This window comes from Echiichthys vipera (assembly GCF_963691815.1).
Source record: "Echiichthys vipera genome assembly, chromosome: 14".
In the NCBI taxonomy this organism is placed as follows: Eukaryota; Metazoa; Chordata; class Actinopteri; order Perciformes; family Trachinidae; genus Echiichthys; species Echiichthys vipera.
In genome coordinates, this window is record NC_139839.1 from 25822039 (window position 1) to 25846253 (window position 24215).

The window sequence follows — 24215 nt, forward strand, 5'->3', positions numbered from 1 at the left end:
TTCCTTGCTTCAGACAAAATGTAGCTACCAATCCTGTACTGTACTGTAGGTTGCTGTTTGGCCAGTAAGTCATCATTTGACCTGGTTGGGCCGCATGTTTAGATGGTTTTCTTTGACTGCTGTTGTTTCAGGGAATACACAGATCAGATAGGACTAACATTTTGAGGGGCAAATTTGAAACAAGGAAATGTAAAAGGACATTCATTTGAATACATAATGATTTTCTCGGGACGACTTTACTGTTTTCCTAAAGTTTTTGTCTGAACTTCACAGTGCTTCAAAGTCTAATGTTTTGGTGGTTGCAAATAGTATCCACACATTGTGTTTGGTGCTGAGTGAACAGATATGCTCACCATGACTTTTGATACGGTATTCATCTTAGACAGTCAGATCCCTCTCTAGTCTTTCCATCAGGTCAAGTAAACATACTAACTCTCCCTGCAGGTACCCTTCATTGTACAGTATAAGCAACATTATGATGGTGACAGGAGGGAGTGAAATCAAGGTTTCTACTCACTTTCATGTCATTAGGACTAGTTCTTCTGCAACCGAGCTGTTCCAAAACCCACCACTAGATGGCGGTTTTTGCTTATAAGGGACCTGTAGGGTTATTATGTTTGAAGACCGGAGAAAGCACTGAAATATTGTCTTACAAAGATGCTGTTTAGAACCTGTTAACACTCAACTTTTTGGAGCCTCTTTTCATGAAAATGTTGTGTTTTTCATCACAAAATGCAATACAAGTGGAAGAAGAACAAATTGAAGTTGTCTCCTCTTAATTGTTTGGTCTTCCTTAGATATGTAGAACTGGATTTGGTTACAGATTTCATCTTCAATGTTTTTTTGTTCATTATGACCATCTGAAAAATAACAAACTGTGTGAGTGTGTTCACTGTTAGTCACAGGCGTAGACAACTCAGTACCTCAAAATGTTTCTTGGAAATCTTAAGTCCACATATGTAACCTTCTGTTTTTTTATGTTCACCATCTCTGAGGGGTCAGTACTCATGATGCTTTTTATATTTGTTGGCACTAACACTAACAAGAATGTATGGCTATTGTAATTCCTGCTCACTCACTCTTCCTAAAATTGAAGCTTTTAAAGCAAAATGTCAGTTTTTTTGTATTTCAAATGTCTTGGTATGCTTGTTGTAGTTGTATATTCATAATGGTGTATATTACATCAGTTTTTATTTATTAAAATGTTTAAATTTTCCAAGATGACTTTTCATGTTATTGAGCAAAGTGCTCCTTATTATTCCATAGTCCAAGTTCAACTGGAATGGCACATTAAACCAATAGATATGTGTGTGCAGTGGGAAAAATACAAATAGGCCCTCAGTATCTAAAACACAAATCAAGATCTGAGAAGTAGTTGTGTGATAAATGTGATTTATAGACCTTTTCAGCGCAATTCCATTGCTAGTCAACAGCCTTGGCCCTTGTTGACTTCCTTCGGAAAGGTTTATAGCAAATGTGATAAAGCATGCAAAACCACTGCTATGGTCCTTAAAAGCGATGTCAATCAACATTTGATCAGTGAGAAATTAGGTGAGAACGAAGGTTAGTCAGTACTGTTGGCTATAGTGCTGTTCTAATTTGTCCAAATACCAGCAAAACTGACGTTCCTATCAACTTTAGTTGCACTTTGTGTTTAGGGCTAATTAGCAAATGTTAGCATGCCAAACCTGATAAACATCATGTTAATATTGTCTCTTTTAAAGTAGCTACTTTACTAACAGTGACACTACTTACTAACTACAGCCTCAGAGCTAGTAACATGGCTGTAAACACTTGTTTTTATCTTGTAGTGGTATTGGAATGGTATCAAAGGTAAAAGTTAAGAAGAAAGGCATGCATTTCATGATCAGTTTTTATAATAATCTCATCTCATCTCATCTCATCTTCATCCGCTTATCCGGGGTCGGGTCTAACTAAGATTATAAATATTATTTATAATAATAATATTTATAATTCAGAAGTGTATATTGTATACCCTATTACGTTTTTTGGTACAGTTCAGTCAGTCATATACCAGGCTGCCCATCTTTCACTAAAATAATCCTATTCGATTCAAATCAAATCAATTTTATTTATAGTGCCAAATCATAACAAAAGTAATCTCAGGACACTTTCGGAGTAGGTAAAGACCACACTCTATGACTTATTTATGATTTACATAGACCCAACGATTCCCCCATTGAGTACATAGTCCTACTGGCATATCACCTGGAGAAACTCTAGCCTTTAGGAATAGCATCTCTTTAAAACATATACAGTAAGTGATGGCATAGCATGCAGCAAAAGTGCTTTGACAACATGCCTTTGACTACCCTACCTTTTAGTCCATTATGTCCACACCTATGTCCCATGTCCTTGAGCGTTACCTGCCAGCTTTATAATTCTGTAGCTGAATTTCATCTCTCTGCAGTTTAGGGATAAGTAGTACATCACATTTGTTCAAACCTGTTTGGAGAAAAGTCCTTATGTCGCAGGTAAGCTACAATGTTACAAAGTGTTGCATCATGTGGCTGCCCACTGTAGACTGCAAAGACAGGAGCTTACTGTACCAAGTAAGCAACTTTACGTTGATGAGCTGCCTCACCAAGCACACTTGCACTGTAGCTGCCTTTTTGTGGAGCGTATTGAAACCCTGCCAAGTACAAATGGCATGAGGCATACAGTATGTCTTTTTTTGGTCTGAATAGGGATAATCTAATCCAGATACCCCTCAATAAGGCTATATATTTGCATTTAGCATGATTTTAGAGCACACATTTCATTCACGTTATCACATTTATATTTATTTAATTTTTACATTTATTCTTTTAGACTTCTGGAAATATGCTGATCGCGCAGGCTGGCACAAAACGTGTGTGAACTGTGAACTATTTTGTGGTTCCAAAGGCATTGATGAGAGGATCATGTTCTGCACAATATCCTTGCTGAAAGAGTCCATTCTATTTTAGCTGGATAAGAGCTCTGAAAGTAGTCATTTATACTTGATTATGTGGCGGTGCACCTTGTCACTATGTAACAGTTGTTCAGTGACCATCTCCAACCAAACCCGCGGAGCAGCAACCCCGTCTCTCGCGAGATCTGCGGTTGCTCAGCAACCGACGCCAACAGCTCTGTTAACATCAACACGAATTATATATTGACTTTTCAGGTCATATAATGGAGGTAAGTGCTCTTTCTTAGGGTTTCGTCTTAAAGGTTTACAAGGCAACTTAAAACTCAGCATTATACATTTAACAGAAGGTTCAAATGTGGCAAGTTGTTGTCAAATAATCTGGCGTTATTAGACCGCTAACTAACTGCTAACGTTAACTATTAGTAATTAGTAATAGCATACTACTTATTAGCCAACTTTGGGGTAGAAGTAGGTTATTAATATCCTTTACTGGAGTTAAAGTGGTAATACCACACTGTAGAAGCACTCCACTAGGCCTACAAGTAAAGTTTCTGTATTCAAAACCTTACCCTCAGTAAAAGTATATAAATATTAAAGGTATTAAAAGTCAAAGTAGCGTAACGTTATTAGTGCAGTAAAATGTTGCCCGTCAGTGTCTTCCTTTGATGTGTCTGGATTATTATGCCTGCTGCAGTAATGTGTATGTTGCATTTAAGTGCTGTAACAATAGATGTTTAACGTTGTGCTCATTGTAACTACCTTATATGCTTTTGGAAAGCTTAATCTACAGCAGTGCAGCACCACATGTCTGTAGCGTGGCTGTCCTGTGAGAACCAACCAGGTTTCTCTAGAAAGTCAAATCTGCATGGTTTCAGCTTTGTGATGATGCATTTTCCAGCTGATCCAGGAGGCTTTTTAAAAACGATTTATCTTAAGAAGTAGGAGAATTTCCTCAACACATAAAGGAACACTTCATCCCTCAGTTTATCACAAACATTCAACATCAACACATCGGGACATATATGGTTTTCCCTAAACAGGAAGAGGATGAGAAACTGTCCTCTGAAGATGTAGTGGAGTAAAAAGTACAATATTTACCTCTGAGATGTAGAATAAAGGAGCATACAATGTAAATACTAAAGTAAAGCATAAGTGGTCCTTGTGCTTAGTTACAGTCCACCAGTGATTCTGTATTGTCTGTATTAACGTAAACCTACTTTAAGGGTCAAATACAAAGTCAGAACTTGAAAATTAAATTAAGAGTTAAGTAGGTTAAGTAACTTTAGGTGTAACTTATATATCTGGTGAATGCCCTTCTTCACCAGAACAGGACTAGGAGCTGGGTCTAGCCTGCAAAGTGTATTATTTTGACTCCCAGCCTTCACACATTACCACTGTGGCTCTGCTGTATTTTCAGGAGACAAGACCAGATGGAGAGGACTTGTTTGAATCCTTGGAAGAGTTTCACATGGTCCTCAATGAGCTGGTTGGGGACAAGACTATGGACAAGGTCCGGGTGGAGTACGAGAAGCTCATCCATGCACTGAAGAAGTCCAGAGAGAATGAGAAGAGGCTGATGTCCAAATGCAGGGAGCTGAATGCAGAAGTTGTGTCCACCTCAACTAAAGTCGCAGCTGCACTGAAACTGTCCCAGGAAGATGAGACGACAATTACTTCACTAAAGAGGGTATATTATTTGCAGAACATGAGATGTTATAGTATGGCATGTGCAACTTAGTTTTTGTTTGTTTATAATCCAGATTTGACATCATTTTAAACATGGTGGTATGCATGGGGTTATATGAAAATTGAATGATTCAATTTTACGACTATCCCAGCCAAATAATTGAGATTCAGGATATTATCCTGATTATTATCAAAATATGGTTGCAACTCACGCCTTTTGTGAAAAACAATCAAACAGTCATAAATAAGGTCGCCCTTATTAAAATGTCATAAACAAGTTAGTATAGTCATGTCATAGAAAATCATAAAGAGAGAGAATTCACAGAGAAGAGTCAAATCAAGTCAAATGATCAAACTTACATTTGTGTTGTTTTAGTTGATAAATAATGCACATTGATGTTAATTGTACATGTAACACTTTCACTTAGTTCTTATTTAAATAGGCTACATTAAATTGATTTTTTTGTAAAACTTTTATTTGAATGTTACTGTTTGGAGGAAAGAATGACCTAAAGGGCAGTCCAACTGCTGGTCAAGTCACACTGAGGATATTCACTCTTCTCCTGACAATTGAAATTCACAACTATTAAGTTATTGTGAGTGTTTTTCAAGTGTGATCCCCAGTTAAATCAATTGTTTATGCACATGTCACACAAATCGTGTAATGAAATGTGTTATGAAATGAAATGTAAATTGATGGTGGTGTTTGTCTTTGGTATAGAAAGTTGAATCATTTACCCCTCTGTACTCCTCAGATTCATTCAACTGCTAAATGTTCTTTTGCTTATACTTTAGGAACTGGACAAAGCTTGGAAAATGGTTGATGCTGCTCATGATAAAGAGAAGAGGGACAAAGAGACCATCAGGAATTTAAAAGAAGAAGTTGCCAACCTAATGGAAGTGGCTGAACAACAAAGCGGTTTCTCCATGGGCCAGGAGCAGAGGTGAGTCATTTAACTCCCTCCCTGTGCTCATCATTTATTGTGTTAACACTGTTACAGAACCAACTGTAATCTATTTTTTTAGTGATCTACTAAAATTAAATGAGGAACTGACTAAGGACAGGGATGACCTGTTGAAAACCGTGGAGGGTCTGAGAGAAAAACTAAACAAAGCCATAGTAACCCAGCAGGAGATAGAGGCCCAACGAGATAGGGCCTCTGAAAATATTTCTCAGGTAAGTGCTTAAGTGCTAAGTCGACTGACCTCTCATGTACTGAATATGTTAGATTTTCAAATCAGTGGTAGAGATACAAGACATTCCTGTGACTCAGGACTCTGCCCTTGGCTGCAAAATGATCTCATGAGGCTTTTATTCATGGGAAGGAATATACAATGAAAATCATCTGATGCCAACGTGTTGCTGCTCTGTGCGTCTAAACCCAGCTCCAGCAGGAGCTCCAAGTACAACAGAATGAGATTTCACGGGAGATGAGGTTGAAGGAAAAGCTGGATAAGGAGGTGAAACAGCGACATGTTGACATGGAGGCCAAGATGGGGGAAATCAAAGCTCTGAATCTGCAGGGCCAAAGGACCAAAGATGAGCAGCAGAGACTGGAGCAGCAGCTCAAAGAGCTAAAGGTGAGCAATGGAGTGGGACGCAAACTATTTACAGTATGCTTTTATACTGTTATGTTCATATTTATGATCTTAGTTGAAATGATTATTGGATATCTATAGTTTTGCTATGAAATGTTTTCTTCAAACAAAATATGTAAAGGTTGAGGGGGAGAATATGTATTAAACACAACCAAAGGTACATCATGAAACTTGTATATAAAACTTTTGTTATTCAGGATGGTTAACCATAATATTATTAAACCATGGACCTGTATTTGTGTGGTTAATAACATGCTGTTACTGTACTGCATTGTTTAATAAACATCATTTATCTTCCCTGACTGTGTCAGATCTTGAATGAGCGATCCACCAAGGAGCTGGAGCAGATGCAGGTGAAGAACAACAAGCTGCTGCAGGAGTGTGAGCAGCTCTCATCAGTTAAAGAACACCTCTCCCTGGAAAATCAGCAGAACGGAAATGAGCTCAAGGTACACATTGAAACACACACTCGCACACACAGACACGGACACACACACACACACACACACACACACACACACACACACACACACACACACACACACACACAAGCAACAGACCTGTGCCTCTCAAGTTAACACACAATACATACAATATGCAGTAAATGCCTGATTGCCTGAGCATACATGATTTTGAATGTGAATGAAACAGAACAGAACAGAAGTACCTAAAACCCAGATTGGTACTGTAACTCATACAGTATACAGCTATATGAGTGTAACATTTCAGAGCTTCTTCTCCACTGATCCATTCATCCTTAGGCAGCTTGGGAAACCTTATTAGAAAAAAATGTTACAGTAATATTTATATATTTTTTTCGTTATGATACTTTTCTTTTGAAAGACCTTGTACGGTGGTTACAGTTTGGAATTCTGAGTTTTTACTACACGCATATTTCTTACTATGATGCCATACATGCCAAGCATGACAAAGATTATCATTTGTGATTAGTAAAAACCTCAATTTGACCTCTCCTCGTTGATTTTACATCGGCTACATATGGTGTATACCTGAATTTAGTCTCTCTTACAATACAGTCCAGGTATAAAGCTTGATGCCAGGCCCCTTCCATCTCCACTCTCTGTTTTGCAAGGACAGTGTTGCTGCATTTGAGGCTCAGCACCACCCAAAACCATTGTGATTGGTTTAAAGACACCTAGAGCATTTTTACTCTTATACCAGAATGTTAACTCGTAGATGTAGACCAAACTGCAGTGCTGACTGCACTGTGGGGATAATGATGAAGTTGGCCATTCCTAAAAGGGTTATTATTTAATAGCAGCATACAGTGACACGATCAGAGTAGAGGTAAAGCTGTGAAGGCATTACTCGCTGCCTTTCATTTTTTCTCTGATTTGTTATCTCTAAATGTAAGTCATGGGACCAGCAGTGTTCTCAGTTTTGTCACAGATATACAGTAGTGGTGGATATCTGGTAATAAATAATATGATTGTGTCCTGTTGAACCACAAGGAGGCACTGTTCCAAAAGTACATCATGTAATGAGCAAGTAACAGGTCTACTGTGTTTTGAACTGTATCCTCCCCCTAGAAAGCAAAGACAGCAAAAATAATGTTTTGTACTTTGAAACAGTTAAATGACGGCTGTGGTCAGATTTGACTTATAACTTAGCACACATCTGTTCTTTACTCTGATTTTTAAAAATCCTCCCCCCTCTTTGCTACTTTGTTATGCTCCATACAACCCCTCCCCTCCCACCTGTCAGATGAGAGAAGAGGAGGTGAATCAGATGCGGCAGGAGATTGCTAAACAAACAAAGATGAGAGAAGCCATCCAGAAGAAGTTCCACCAGATGGAGGATCAGAAAGCTGATGTGGACGTGCAGAGAGAGACACTGAAAGCTCAGATCGCTGGTCTAGAGAAAGGTGGGGGGGCCACACATCATCCTCTCTATGTTCCAGTCTTTCTCTCCCTCAGTGCTGTCTTGGTCATGACATAATGAAACCTAAATATTAATCCAATCTAATAACACAAAAACAATCACTGTCAATGCTGTCAATTTTTATTATCTTACATTTGTTTATTCTATAAACCGAGAAAAGTCTGACCAAATCAGCTGATTTGCACTTTAATACAGTGTGCTGCAAAGCTGCGCTAATGCGTAGGAACATATTGAGAAAAAGTAGTACATGCAACCTCACTTAAAAAAAAAATAACTATTTGATTAACCTTGTTTTAGTATATTATCAGTATTATAAAGTGATATCAGGGCCTATCCCAGTAGACATGATCAGGGTTCTAAATGAACTTTTTTGAAATCAGAATTTCCACGAGCTCAATTTTTTCCAGTGAAAATAAAAGAAACTACTGAATGCACCCACCACCAAATTGTTCATTTTGTTTTGTTTTTTCTTTTGCGTACATGCAGCAATCCTGACAAACATGACAACATATTTGTGATCGATCACAAGCCATCCACAACCTGTCAGACCCGTTACATTTTCTGTTCTTTGTTTCTCTGTCGATATCCTCATCCCCTGCCTCTTTCCTCTTCTCGCCCCCAGAAGTCTGTCCCAACCACTGCCACATTTAGATCTTCACTTTTGACTTTACTCAAGGTGACCAGATTTCTGATACAAAATCCTCCAAATCTCCAAAACATGTATTTTTTTGTCTTTGGAAAACGAAAACACTGCCCTTACCATTCATAAAGCATTTTCTCTCACCATATTTCTCCTAAGTTGCAAAGGAACTTCAGCCACTCCACTGCCACTAGGGTAAATGGTTTTAGAAAAGATATGGTTTTAAAGGTGGTAGAATCGGTTTTCTGTTAATATGGGTGGAAAATAGCAAACCGCTACAACCTGGCATGATAAATCTCCTCTTGGTGTACAATATTAAAGTCATATAGTGAATGGTCCCTAACTGGAAAAAAATCAATTTAAAATTAAAAATGACAAATGAAAGCCGAAATAACTTACACCTGATTTACCTAACACAATGTAAAAATATATTCAATGTATTAATATTGTCATTGGTCATAATTTACATTTTCTGAGAGGCCTGAAATAAAGGTCTATGTGGCTTCACTTCACTTCACACGGCCACGGTTTTTCAGATTTTCTTGTATTTATAGCGCGTCATACTTTAGTTCTATAGTCTCTGATATTTCTCAGCATTTTCTTGTTTTTCCTTTTATTCCACTTCAGGGCTCAAAACCACCTTTTAAATGTAGTTGCCAGGCTGGCAATCAGGCACCATCTTCTGGTTGCAGAAACTGAAAATATCTTTGCAGTTTTAAGTCACCTCACATATCAAGAAATTAACATACTATGCAGTTATACATCAGCCTGATAATAAAAATACGACCTAAAAGACCATAAAAAGTACACATATCCTTTTTGTTTTTGGTTCAGCTTCATCGCGTTCTCTTTCAGTTGAATCAATTGCACATTAATTTGTGATGTTGTCGAGTTAATCAAACTTTTCACACCACATTCAAACATTTCTTAAAATGGTTGCCAATAGCCACATGGCAAATGTTACTGTCGAACCCAGCAATTCTTGTATGTACTTCATTATGTACTATATATAACTCAGTGGCGGCTGCTGGTCTTTAAAAGGAGGGGAAGCTCATTTTTATGGCCTACATCATAAATGTGTTTGTTTATTTATATGTAAATTCTACCCTTCGTTCATTTTTAAGAAAATGATCTGTGACCTTGTCGTACCAACAAGGCGTCTTTTCCAGGGACTTGACCAGTGTCCTCTCAATGGCAGCAGGTCTGCTTAAATGGCCTTGGCCAAGCTGGAGCTGCTGCACCAGGCTACTGTGAAGTGTGACCGCCTGTGAGTGTGAGTGATCCTGACGGGGGAGAAGCTCCGCAGCTGCTGCTGTTCGTTGGGGAAAGAAACCGCAGAGTGACAGAACAGAGTTGCCAAACACAACGCTAGTCGTTTTTAACAAAGACAAAGTAAAGTCTCCGGATCAGTTCAGAACAACGGAATGAAAAACTTGGAAAATGCTCCGCTGGATGTTTATTCTTCAAGATCGCTGATTCGCTCATTTAGCTGTCAATCAAAAAAGGATCCCGCCTCAGACATCTCATCCAATCATCATGCAGAAGCCGAGCGTCTAGGCCAGCCCACTGTCCCATAGACCCCCAGAGACACGGAGCGTTCAATGGGCAGGACAAAGCCCAGCATTTATCCAATGAGTGTCTAGTTTGGCTGCAGTGGAACAACCTGCTCTACGCTTCCTCATTGAAGTCAGTAGAAGCTGAGCGTCCGACTGTGTAAAGCGCTGTGGAGCTGTGTGGATGAATGAGAAGGAAGTTGCTCCGGTTACCTGTGATAAGGAGCTGATTCTGAACAAAAGATGAAGGCTTTCTAGCGCGTATTTAGTCAAGGAAATGTACACACAGCAGTACATACAGTATTTCACCACTTTTTTTTTTTTTGGTGACATTTTAGGGGAAGCTGAGCTTCCCTTGCAGTCTTAGAGCAATTGCAATACTATACTGAACTGCAATCATTTTTATTCATACATCAAAAACAGTCTTCTTCTTTGCAGTGTAAGATTTATTCAGACTTCACTGACCTGCTAAATTACTTAAAATGACGTCCTCATGAAAGAGAACTAGTCAACATGAAAATATCCAACGTTATCAATACAAACTGTCCCAATCTTTCTCCCTCCGCAGATCTTGAATCTTCCCAAAAGCAAGTTGAAACTGACAGGAAAGCCATAGAGGAGCTTATCCGAGAGAGAGACATCTTAAATAAGGTATGTATTGTTGTGTGATGTACTGCATGCTGACATAGTATGTCCTTTAAATTGTTCGTTGTGGACATTGGAGGAAGAAGAGGAAAGCAGTGACCCACAGGGTATTTATCCTGTTATCTACAGTTTTCCTTATCATTTACTCATGCTCCTGTATTTGTGTGTATGATCCCATTTAATAGAACATGATCAAAGCTGCACTTTCAACTGAGAACCAGCAGAACCTTGTGAAGCTCCTGGAGCAGGACAAGAAGACCTTGGAACATGAGATCAGTGGCTACCGCCTGGAGGCCCAAAAGCAGCGCAAGATCATCCAGCAGCTTGAGAGAGAACGTGACCGCTACATCAACGAGACCAGCAACCTCATGCAGAAGGCAGGTTATACAGCTTCTAACATTTCATTTTTGGATTCATTTTAATATCCCACAATGATTTTAAGCTTTTTATTATCATAGTGTTGGGAAACCTGTTATTAACCTCGGTTTGTCTGAGGGGAACTTTGCTCTGTTTCATAGGTGCAACAAAAAATGAATGATGTAGAAGTAAGAGAGATGGAGATATTTGATTGGAAGAAGAAGGTCACTGAGGCAGAGTGCAAGCTCAAACAACAAGAGAACTTGTTGGAGTCTGTTGTGTCTGAAAGGAACCTCTACAGCAAGAACCTCATTGAGGCTCAGGTAAGAATGCCCAGCTGTTTACAGGAGCAGGTTGTCCACTAATCACAGGATTCCTCCTGTCCACATGTCAAAGTGTCCTTGGGAAAGACACTGACACCAAGATGTTCCCCAACAGTGTATGTGTATGCGTGTATGAGAGGCCTATTGTAAAGGGGTTTGTTTGCTAAGGTAGACAATTATGCAGTCATTTTACTAAAGAAGTGCAATCCATTGACTTTCTTTAATTTGTTAGTTAACTCTCCAGTTAAGGACTGAGCTAGCCAGTGAGTCAGCTGCAGACAGCCAGTCTTCATTACACCAATAGTTTCCAAGAAATTTAAAAGTTATGACTGTGAGATTATTTTATTAATTGAAATAACATATTGCACTAAAGACTTGGATTAACAATAACATTTTTTATTCAACTGTAATTCAGTCAGGACAGACTCATTTAGAGTGAAGAATAAATGAATAATAAAAATGACATGGTGCACAATAAAAATAATTCTAAAGAGTCTTTGGGGATGAAAGCCTTCGTGATGCAGTACATTAATGACTGGGCACTGGATGTGATGGAGACTGGAGGTAAATGGGGTGGAGGTGGGTTGCATCGTACTGAAATGACAACTGAGAACAGCAGAGAGGAGAACAGATGTAATGTTTGGCAGCAATTATATGATATGATATATATTAAATATCGAGGCCGTGGAAAAGTCTGTTTGGTTTAACTTGAGTGAACGCCCACAGTCAGCTGATGGAGTAGAAGCCACAGAGCGTGAATGAGAGAGGTTGTGAATAAATAAGAGTGTAGAGAGGGTCTTCCTGATTGGACTTTCGCTAAACTTAATTTCCTTATATTTACATTCCGTATTGTGGTGAAAATATAGTTAATGCTACACTGGTGATAATATTAGAGAACAAATTATTAATACTTTAATTATTCTGAAATATTGTTATTTTATATTATTATTGTTATGGTAAATGTTGAGTGGACTTGTTCTTATATAGCCCCTTTCTAGTCTTCTGACTACTCAAGGCGCATTCACACTACTTGTCACATTCACCCATTTGCACTGATGGCAGTGGACATCTACATACCATCTAATCTAATCTAAACATTCACACCACATTCACACACCCACGTGCAGCACGAGGAACATTCAGGATTCAATTGCAGTGAAGGTGTTGCATGTTGCTGAAGGAGGTTCACATAAACATTTGCATTCACCCTGTCATGTAGCCGTACAAGAGGCCCAACTCCTGCTGCAGAAAACATCCCCAAACCATGACACCTCCTCCTCCAAATGTAACTGACTTCTTTACACACTTCGGGTTCAGTCTTTCCCCAGTCCTACGCCCGACATAATGTTTCCATCAGAGCCAAATAAAGTGAACGTCCTCTCCTCACCGAAGTCACTCTGGACTAGTTCTCCTCTGTCCACACAACAAGCTCCTCAGCAAAGGCGCGTCTAGCCTTTTTATTCTTTCTGCTGATGAGAGGTTTGGTCACTGCAGAATGGGCTTTCAGTCCAGAAAGTCTTAAACAATGAGACACTGTGTGCAGAGACAGATCCTTGTCCTGTTCAGCACTGAACTGGAGACCAACTCCAGCTGCAGTGTTGAACTGATTCCCCATTGAGAGTCTTTACATAATACTGTCCTCTCGTGCACTTGTTTTACGTGGACGGCCGGCCTTTTTGAAGGACTTAAAGGAATCTGTGTCCTTATAAAGTTTCCCTTTTCTTGAAATCACTGACTTGGAACGCTCAACCTGTCTTTGATGGCTGAGAGGGTCATCCCTTTGGCCTTCATCTGGACAACCTGCTGTCTCAGGGTTTCAGTCTCCTTAGAGCAGCTCGCCATCTTAACCAGGAGAGCTGCCAGAAAAATAGGGTGTGTCCAACAATTAAGTCAGTTGTCACCAAATTAACACCAATAACTGGGATGGATCTGAAAGTGTTCTCTATTTTTTGCTCACTGCAGTGCCTTGGTTATTATGTCAAGTCATGCTAGTACATTTGTGGTATAGCCACAGAGGATATTCTATCAAAATATGAACACTAAAAAATAACAGTATTGCAGAATGAATCAAGTATTAAGAACTTGTTCTCTAATTTTGATCTCCAGTGTATATTTACACACGTTTACAACTTTCTCACGTCTGTTGACTTTTTGGCCACTGGTTGCAGTTGTTTGTACTACTGTATACTACTGTATACGGCATATTATCACCTTTTTTTCATTTTTCCCTTCCTCTCCTTCGACTGTCTGTCTCTCTGCCTCAGGAGGAGATTGCTGAGATGAAGAGGAAGATGAAGACCATGAACAACCAGGTCACCCGACTGAGAGATGAGATCACAGGGAAGGAGCTTGCCCTTGCCAAGGATCAGCAGGAACACAAGCGTTTGGAGAAGGATAATGAGACCCTCAAGGTATTGCAGCATGTTTTAAAGCGTAATTCCGGTCTAAAATCATCCCAGGGTCTTTTTCGGCAAATTTGGTCATCAAATAAGCCATCGAGACAATTTTCTTTCATGTATAAATGATAACAGAGAAATCCGGCAGGGTAGCTAACAGCCGGATGTGGCTAAGATTAATTAACTATGGTTTACCAGTAAAGCCAACTGGTTGGGTTCCCTTGGGACCTGTTCCCCTTCTGGCACATCTACTTCCATCTCCCCTTTGTCTAGACAACATGGTGCCATTCCACATGAGGTGAGACAGGCAGGATTATGAAAGGCAAGGCAAATAATCTTTATTTATATAGCGCATTTCATATCAGGGCAACTCAATGTGCTTTACATAAAGACAAAACATTTTTTTAAAACAGCATTAAAACAAAAAACACAGTTAAAAGCAGGACCAAAGAAGAATAAAAAAGTAATATAAATAAAAATAGAAAAAATAGAAAGTTTAAAGTTATTAAAAAAGAGCTCAGCTGTAAGCACATGGAAAGAGAACTGTTTTTAACCTGGATTTAAAAGTGCTCACAGTGGGGCCTGATTTCAGATCTGCTGGTAGTTTGTTCCAGTTGTGTTCAGTGTAACAGCTAATTGCTGCTTCACCATGTATATTTTGAACTCTGTGCTCCACTATCTGACCTGAGTCTGTAGATCTCAGAGATCTACTGGGTTTATACTCTACTAACATGTCATTCATGTATTCTGGACCAAAACCATTCAGTGATTTGTAAACCAGTAGCATGTCTTTAAAATCTATTCTGTAGATGACTGAGAGCCAATGTAAGGTCTTAAGAACTGGGCTGATGTGATCTGATCGCTTTGTTCTGGTTCAAACTAGAGCTGCAGCGTTCAGAATGAGCTGTTTGATACCTTTTTGGTGGTGTCCTGTCAGAATACCGCTATAGTCCTTAATCCTTAATTCTGGAGATGTTCTGAAGTTGATAAAAGGCTGATTGAATCTATCAGCACACTAAGGTTTCGGACTTGGTCTTAAGTTTCTAAAGACAGTGACTCAAGGTGTTTACTGACAGCAACTCTGTTCTCTTTATTGACAAAAACAATGATCTCAGTTTTTTGCCCATTGAACTGAAGGAAATTTTGGTTCATCCGATTTTTGACTTGCTCTAAACAGTGACATAATGACTCTATTGGACTGCAGTCATCTGGAGGCCGTGCAAGATATATCTGTGTGTTATCTGCATTCCTATAATAGTAGACATTAGAAACCTTTGAACCAAAAGTAGCATATATAAGTTGAACAGAAGTGGTCCAAGGGCTGACCCCTGAGGAACTCCACATGTCATAGCTACTGGGATCACTCGGATCATCATTGATAACTACCAACGGTCACAAAATAACTCCAATCCTCCAAGTAGGACCTGAACCATTCCGTTCAGCTGAAAGTGTTGCTGTCTAGCCTTGAATAACCCATGGTTAAAATTGCAAAGACTTTATTTGTAGAGGTCATGATGAATGGCAAGTTTAGATTTCCCCATTTACGCTCTGATTTCCTGCATTCTGTTTTCATAAGGTTGGGAGTCTCCTGTTTGGGCTTGGGGAGACTCCCCATTCACATAAAATGTTGAAATTGTCACACACACACACACACACACACACACACACACACACACACACACACACACACACACACACACACACACACACACACACACACACACACACACACACACACACACATCAGCCTGCTGAATCTCTTACCTCCTCGCCAAACTGTTGGTCTTGTGAAAGTGGAGCAAATCTGTTCTATAGTAGAATCCCTGTGTCTTGGGGCAGTTTGCTCTTAGTTTTTGTTGTAGCCTCGGTCCGTGGCTGCTTTCTCCATGGTATTGGGGTTGAAGAGACATTCCTGTGATGGTAGTTCAGGCCACTCGGTGTCATGATGAGTCTCTGAGTGCAGGGTTCTGCTGGAGAGTTCCAGGGAGGACTGTTTGATTTACTTCCATTTACACTTGGCTCCTGCCGCGTCTTGGTGGGGCTAGTTAGCTTTTTGTTAGCCTGCTCCCTTTCAGTGTTTTGGGTTATTGGCAGAGTAGTTTAAAAAAACATATACATATTGTCCATTTATCTCCACGTTCACCCTGTAGGCGCGCAGCCACAACGCTCTGCACACTCCCGCTACATTCTGCTTCGTGGGTTTCCTTCACCTTTTGGCAGCAGCTCGCCAAGCTCCGCTCTGTTGTTGTTGTCAATATATGCACTTCTCTGTCGCTGTAGTGTTTAACAATATCCATTAATGTGATGCTCATATTTTTCCGGCCCCTCCGACTCTAATACATACGCATACTAATTAATCTGTCTCTCAAAATGCATGAGATTGATGCTTTTAAATAATATTGCACCCCCCCCCCCCCCCCCCACACACACACACACACACCACACCCACACACCCCTGACCTTTTTCATGCCTGAGCAAGAATATCAGCAAGAATTGTAAGCAGAGACGAGAGCAGAGAGAAAAGTGTATGCACTGTAAGAAAGCTAGAAGTTAAACTTAAGTCGACAGATAACTCCTTCTGAGATATTGGTAAATGTATCAGATGAGGACAGATACAGACGTTTATGCTTTGTCTTTCCTACATGTCATGCAGCAGTGGCCCTGCCTCATTAAAGTGAGATTACGACATGAAATCATCCCATTTTTCGGCATATACACTCATCAGATAAGCCATTGAGACAAATTTTTCTGTTTAACAACTATTAACGGAGATATCCTGGAGAGTCGCTAACAGCCGAACGTGGCTAACACTGATTAGCTCGGGGCAGTACGTTGAAGGCATTCAAACATCTTTTTTAACCACTAATACTGCTCAAAATAACACCAAATCTCTTCAGTAGCATGATGGGAATCCTTACACATAAAACGAAGAACCAATGGGCTCCTTCCTTTTGGATTGACTTTGATAATCGATCTGAATGGACTTTATTTCGAGACGAGCTGGTACTGGCCAGCAGGTAAGTTTTTCAAAACACTCTTTTAATAAACTCTGGGTTCACTAACTACGTTGTTGGTGCTTAGGTTAATGTGTAACCTCTTATCATGCTACTGCAGAGGTTTGGTGTTATTTGGATCAGTATCAGTGATTAAAAAAAGCCATTTTATTGCCTTCACCGGGCTGCCTCGAGCTAATTAGTGTTAGCGACTCTACCAGATTTCTCCGTTAATCATTCATACACGAAAAAAATTGTCTTTATTGGCTTATTTAAAGGACGGGGGACTCGCTAGTCCAAGGATTAGCCATGTTAGCCACTGTTCAGATAACAAAGCATAATGTGGTATTGTGGACATACAAACAATGTAACAAAATGTCCACGGATAGAAGATGGACAGGACTGTGTGTATGTTTTAATGAGACACAAATAAGACAGAAGTGCTAATGAACAGTATATCACAACAGCTTTAACTACTGGTGGTGCTTGGAGCAGCCATGTTGGATTTTGCCAAATATTGCAATATAATTGTGTAGGCTACTGTAATTATTACCATAACTGTTGCTTAATTTCAAGTAGGAATTAAATCGAAGCAATCTCTAGCAAAATGTCTCTTTTCTTCCCCAGTGTGGTGTTTTTCTCTTACCACGTATTTAAGACCATTACACTGTCCCTGGTTTCTACATGAAGAATCATGAAGAATCATTCAGATGTTTGTACAGGCTCGGCCAGTCTTCTCAGCTGTCAATGTTGAAATGAAATGCACAGGGCATGCCTAAGCGCCGCAACACCTTTTGGAGCCTACTTGCTGGACACAAGCAACTTGGTGACATACCTGTAATTTCTCACCGCCACAACAGCATGAACTTAGCTTAATTGGTATGCATGTGTGCACCCATCGCTATGTCCTGCTACAGGGGGAGCTGCAGTCGATGAAAGTCAAGCTTGAAGAAACAAAGCAGCGCATTGACAGTCAGAAAGCAGAACAGCAAAAACTACAGAAGATTATAGCCGACACTGATGTTGAGCAGGTCCAACAAAAGAAACAACTGGAACAGGTAAAGAGAAGGAGGTATACAAGAAGATGTAGAGAAATAAAATGACAGAGACTTGTATCTGATTATTTGTTGGCAAAACTTATCTTAAGGTGATCAGAGAGCGTGACATCCTGGGCAAACAGTTGCTACACCGCAACGATGAGCGTGCTCTGCTCTATGAGAAGATTAGGATCCAGCAATCAATCCTGAGTAAGGGGGACTTCCACTACAACCAGCGGATGGACGACATCTGCCTGCTCAAGCTGGAGATCAAGAGGCTCCGGCGCAAGAAGAGCATCCTGGACAAGACTGTACCCAACACAGAGGACCTGAGGTAAGTGAGAGGCGGGTCTGAGCAGGATAAAAATAAAATGAAGGAGTTTGAACAAAGCCAGCTTGAATTGCTCTAAGAGAAGAGTTGGAGGAGAGAAGGAGGACAGGATGAAGAAAGAATGTGGCCTACAAAGAGCATTGTTCAGACTAGAAGTGTACCATTCAAGGAGAGATCCAGAGTCAGAGGTAGGAAGGATTTACTTTTAACTTCTAGATTCCAAAACCATAGTAAGCTCTTTTCAATTATATCTGTCATAAAGCTTTAAGCAATACCTTTATGATTCCAGTCAATCTGTTCTCACTTCACTCCTTCATTACCTTGATTTTATTATTATTATCTTATGTGTCTGTTTTTCACATCTGACCAGAATTGCCTTCCAGGGAAATTTTGTGTATTAAAGCTACGGTCTACGATTTAGAATATTGGTTAATTATTATTAACATTGCTTATACAGCGATTATGGTCCTGTAGTCTGATCTACACAATATGGATAGCAAAAAGAGCCCTAGGCCTGCATAGAAATTAACCAATGGGAGCCATCCATCCAGGAAGATTACGTTACGTAAATAGCCCTCATTAGTCTGTGCCAACACTGGCTTATGACTGTGAACGTTGCCGGTTTGATAAACGGCCATGTCAACACGTAAGCATTCGTTAGCCATGTGTTTTTAGCCGTCCGCTTCTTGCTCTGCCAGAGGGGGCGTGTCGTTAGGAGGCGAGGGAAGGGATATAACTCCGGGGGGGGGGGGGGGGGGGGGGGGGGGGGGGGTCATGGGACACTGAGGGTAGGTTGGTTGGTTTTTTTTTGGCCGGGGGGTCAACTGATTTTCAGAATGTAGACCAAAGCTTTAATTGTTAAGACAATGTATGTGAGAACTGTGTGAAATACCATTGAGTTATTGTGTTGCAGGCGAGAGCTGTTCCACCTGCAGAAGGAGCTGCTTAGAGAGAGGATGAGAAACAGCATCCTCGAGGAGCAGCTGAAGCCCATAAATCTTCACCGATGGAGGCGGCTGGAGGTGAAGAACATGTTTAATAGTGTCTGTGTGGATTGGCCTAAAGCCAGTACAGACCTATTTGTTTTTCTTTGCCTCACATGCCACACATTCAAAGAGAAAAAGATGATGCCATTAACATTTTCTAAATGACTATCCCTGCAGGGCAGTGACCCAGGCAAATATGAACTCATCCAGAAGATTCAGTCCCTACAAAAACGACTGATCGCCAAGACCCAAGAGCTGGAGGAACATGAACTCCTATTACAGGTTGACACTCTCTTCTCAGTGTGTAGACACTAGCACACACACTCACTGTACACACTAGTCTTATCCTCGTGAGGGAGTGATGTGAATCACAAGGAGCTGGTTTGTAAACCATTACCTCACCTCTTTGTCACTGAATTCAGGTGGGAAAGTAATTATTGCACTATAACAGCCAACTGCTTAGATACTAACACTTTGAGACGATAGGCAGACCCTCAAACATTTCTTGTAGAACAATAAGTTAATAACAATAATAGATTATTATCATCAACTTATTTAGACAAAATGATTTATGTTGTTAACAATATGGAGTTTGAGTGATTTGATTCCTTACATAGCTATTGCATCAGTCAAGTGTTATTTGAACATCATCACGTCTTCTTATGTCCATATATGATCAATTTTGTCATTAGTGCTTAAAGGATAACAAATCCCATGAAAAGACCAAAACCAAGATGGATCACAAAGTACACACAAAAATGCTGTGCCACAATACAGTAACAATACAATAAATACAACAGTGCAAGCAAATGGCTCATGCCCCTAAAGTAACATTCATCTGTACTTTCTTGAAAAAAGTCTCGGTCATTTCCTTAAACAGGAGGAAATGTTGGGAGAATGTCGGGGACAGTGTGACTCACTGTCAGTGGAGCTCTATGGTATAGTTGTTACTGTGAGTGGTAATAAAGGACTGTATAAATTATAATTTGGCTGATCCTGATCTCTAGCATCGCTCCAGCTGTGTTCGTCTAAACACTGATGCTGAAAACTTCTCTTGGTTTGACTGTTTAATAAGCTCAAGCAACAGTAGAGAACATGGGCATAGCTTTGTGTGACTGGTTAGGTCTCATGGACGCACACACACAATTAAGATGAAACGATAAGTGTCTGACTGGCAGCCTCCTCTCTCTTCTCTCTGCACTTTCTGCCGTCTTCAGGCTTGCATGCACTCGCTCCTGATGCGCCATGCGTATCCACCTCTGATCCCCATCACGCGCCCAGAGTATCAATAAGGGCCTACGTCCCTTTCGTACAATAGTATTACTATAACAGCTCCATTAATTGTTTTTTTATTTTATTTTGGTCTTTACATGGGGTTTGTTTACAGTAAGAAAATGTATCATCAAAGTTATACTTTAATTCTGTCAACAAGGTGAGAAATATTGAATCAAAATGTCCTATTCTGTTTAGATCTCATAAAAACTTTGAAGGCTGCTTTTTGGTATTGCAGTAATTCTCTTATTTAAAGCCACTAAGTGTAGGATTTGACAATGTTTGATGGTAGTATTAAAAAAGTCACTGTGACATAAAGCACATATACAATGCACACCCCTCCACATTTCCCACCCGGTCCTGGTGACCCTAACAATGGCATGTAGGCTCGCTCACTCACTCACTCTTTCACTCACTCACTCATTCACTTACTCATTGCCTCTCTCTCACCTGTTGAGTTTTCTCTCCGTCTATTTCCCCATCAAGGAAAAGGAGAAGCTGTATGTCGAGCTGAAGCACATCCTAGTCCGGCAGCCGGGTCCAGAGGCAGCTGAGCAGCTCCAGCAGTGCCAGTGGACCATCAGAGAGAGAACTAAAAAACTTAAGGTCATCCGCTTTATTTTCTGTTTCTTGTTGTATCCCACCCCTTCATGTGTTCCCTCACAATCCTCTGTGCTCATTAAAAACGTGACAGTGTTGACAAATAATTACTCACTATATAAATGTACAGTATTTACTTGTTCCACTAGCTCATAATCATTCCAGGGGAGACACTGCAGAAGAACAGGGTAACATTTTTAACTAATATCACTATGAAACTTGGCCAGTTGATTACTTACTTTAAGAGATTTTTTTGGATTACAAGTTTACTAAAATGTTAGTAAGTGAGGTATTATCTTGTGAAATATTAACTAATTTGCATACATCAGAATCCGAATCAGAAATACTTTAATAATCCCAGAGGGACATTAATTTCATTACAAAACTCCAGATATACAAACAACAAATATTATACAGACAACATATATTAGAAAAACAATATATATATATATATATATAGTATAGATATATATGAAATTTCGGAATACATTTCCAGAACAGAAATGTGAACATTGGATAAAACCAGATTCAAAATTCTTGTTTCATTTGGTTGACATATTAGGGTGTTTTCACATATAGTCCTCTTTAAACAAACCAAATTCAGTCCTCTTTAAGGTTGTTTTCACACTTGATCCCTTTCAGCCCTCTAAACGATCTCGGATGGATGAGTCAGCATTTTTTGCACATGTGTGAATCCTCCAAACGATCTCAGACCCCTCTGAAGCAAACCGTGCTCACACACAGCGCTGCAGGTTCACTCAGCCCTTCACCGTTGTCTTTCAGCCCTCTAGGCTTGCCGTAGACGAGCGCTCGAAAAATGAAATAGACAGAACCGTCCGCTCTAGGACTAGTGGGTGAGGAGTAGTTTGGTCTGAGGAGGAAAACTTTACACACAGGGTTTTTACAATGATCACCGTATCAGAGAATCATCTACCAGTCCTTCAGTTAGAATATGTGTTGGCCACTGGTTCACTAATGCACGATGATAAACACTGATGAAACCATATTCATCACATTAATAGAGTGCCAACTAGCTCTAGTTATAATAAGTAAGTACACAAAGACTGGTGTCTGTGTTATAAATGTTCATTTTTCTGTACACTGTGAATCCATAACTCATCTAGTCTACTGTAGCACAGATGTGACCGTCATCAGTTAATTGTCCCACAGCAGTGGAGAATACATCAATAACAACAGTAGTAACCAGTGGTGGAAGAAGCAGGCTACTCAGATCTTTTACATCAGTAAAAGTGTCAATACTACTGTGTAATAAACACTCTGTTGTAGTTAAAAGACCTGCATTCGACATGTAAAAGTACAACCGTATCAGATATATATATATACTAAGTATGTAACCAAAGTAAAAGGATTCATTATGCAGACCGGCCCATTTCAGAATAGTATTGCATTATAATAATTGATGCATAAATGTGTTCAACCCTTTAATGTTGCAGCTAGTACAAGGTGGAACACATTTGTCATATATATATATATATATGTATATTATTATATATATATTGGCTTGTTTAAAGGGGAAGATATTAACACAAGATATACAATAAACAAGATATTCAATTTCATTTAATAATTATGCCGGTAATTACCCTGTAAAATCATATTTAAAACAATGAATTATTATGTATCATTATTATAATTGCATGTGTATATATATATATATATATATATATATATATAAACAAGCCAATCTCAGTCCTCTTTAAGTGGGTCAGTACTGCTGAAAATGGAGATTTCTTTCTCAGAGTGAGAGAAACTCATTTTGAGAAAACAGCCGTTTAAGATATGGATTTTTTAATCCGTACATTTTGAGGCATTACAGGTGAATAGGGTAAAATATGTTAACGAATATATATCACCATGAAACTTCCCTAGCTGATTACTTTTATTTTTAGTATTTCAAGTTTACAATGTTATGTTGAAATATGCAAAAGTACGAGTAATAAATATGTAATATAATAATAATGACAATAATAATATATAATATGAATATATCATATAGATATAAATGAAGTTGACTGATTGAAATGAAGCAATATCTAATGCTAACGTTTGGTGAAATTTACAGATGCAAACAGACAAAGTGTAGTCAAATAAAGGGTTGTTCTTTCCCATGTTGACCGGTGCCCCAAAACAAATGTTTTTTCCCGTCGTGTCTCGTCTTCAAATTTTGTTCGAGAAGGCCTCCTTCAAAATGTAAGCCTCTACATGTTTCTGATCTGATGAAGGCTTTTCATGGAAGGATTTTAAATATTTAAAACAAGCTGCTTGAATACAACATGTGACACGCTTCATCAGATCTGAGTGTACTTTGATATACAGACCTACGAGTTGATACTGTCTAAAACTTGTACTTCATAAATTACACACATGAGGACCTGAGTCCAGTAAAGACCTGTTTGCTTCTCTACGTTCTGAGACAAAATGCTGTTTTTTCTCTGATTCCAGGCATTGATAGCAGAGCTGAGAATGCTCGACTCAAAGATGAATGAGTACAAAAGTGAGAATCAAAGATTAGCCAATGAGCTAGCAAACCTTAAGAAGAAGTACCTCAGCCAGAAAAAGCTTTACAGGTGAGCTTGATCTTTGTTTTACATCTCAGCAAGCTTAGCCAGACATTTGCACACAGAGTATTATTGATTTTTTCCAAATTCAAGAAAGCAGGGGAAATGTACTATTTAGTGCTAGTGTTGTTCAGTCTCTGATGTCCTGGAGCTCTGTGTGTCTCACCAGTGAGCAGAGGACCAAGACCAAGGTGGAGCAGCTGGAAGTCCTGCCCCAGCTGAGCAGTAAAGCTCACTTCACTGGAGGAGGCTTCAGGATCGACAACCCTGTGAGAAGATAATGGCCTTTAGAAGGGAATATGTTAGAAGCATCTCACATCTTCTATATCATTTGAATGAATCATCATGTCATTCAACCTAACATTATCAAGGTACATGTTTTCAAACCATTTTACCATTAA

General features: G+C 39.5%; 1 protein-coding gene across 1 annotated transcript; it reads left to right on the forward strand.

The window, feature by feature from the left end:
* Positions 1-4415: 4415 nt before the first annotated feature.
* Positions 4416-24095, forward strand: cfap58 (cilia and flagella associated protein 58; the record flags this gene model as incomplete). The annotated part of the gene is made up of 17 exons (XM_083926445.1): positions 4416-4601; positions 5396-5544; positions 5627-5777; positions 5987-6181; positions 6511-6648; positions 7925-8084; positions 10863-10945; positions 11125-11316; positions 11458-11619; positions 13884-14030; positions 17927-18067; positions 18157-18380; positions 19291-19399; positions 19541-19645; positions 21122-21241; positions 23699-23823; positions 23984-24095. 17 exons carry the CDS (start codon positions 4416-4418, stop codon positions 24093-24095), a joined length of 2499 nt encoding a protein of 832 aa, XP_083782571.1.
* Between the last annotated feature and the right edge of the window lie 120 nt (positions 24096-24215).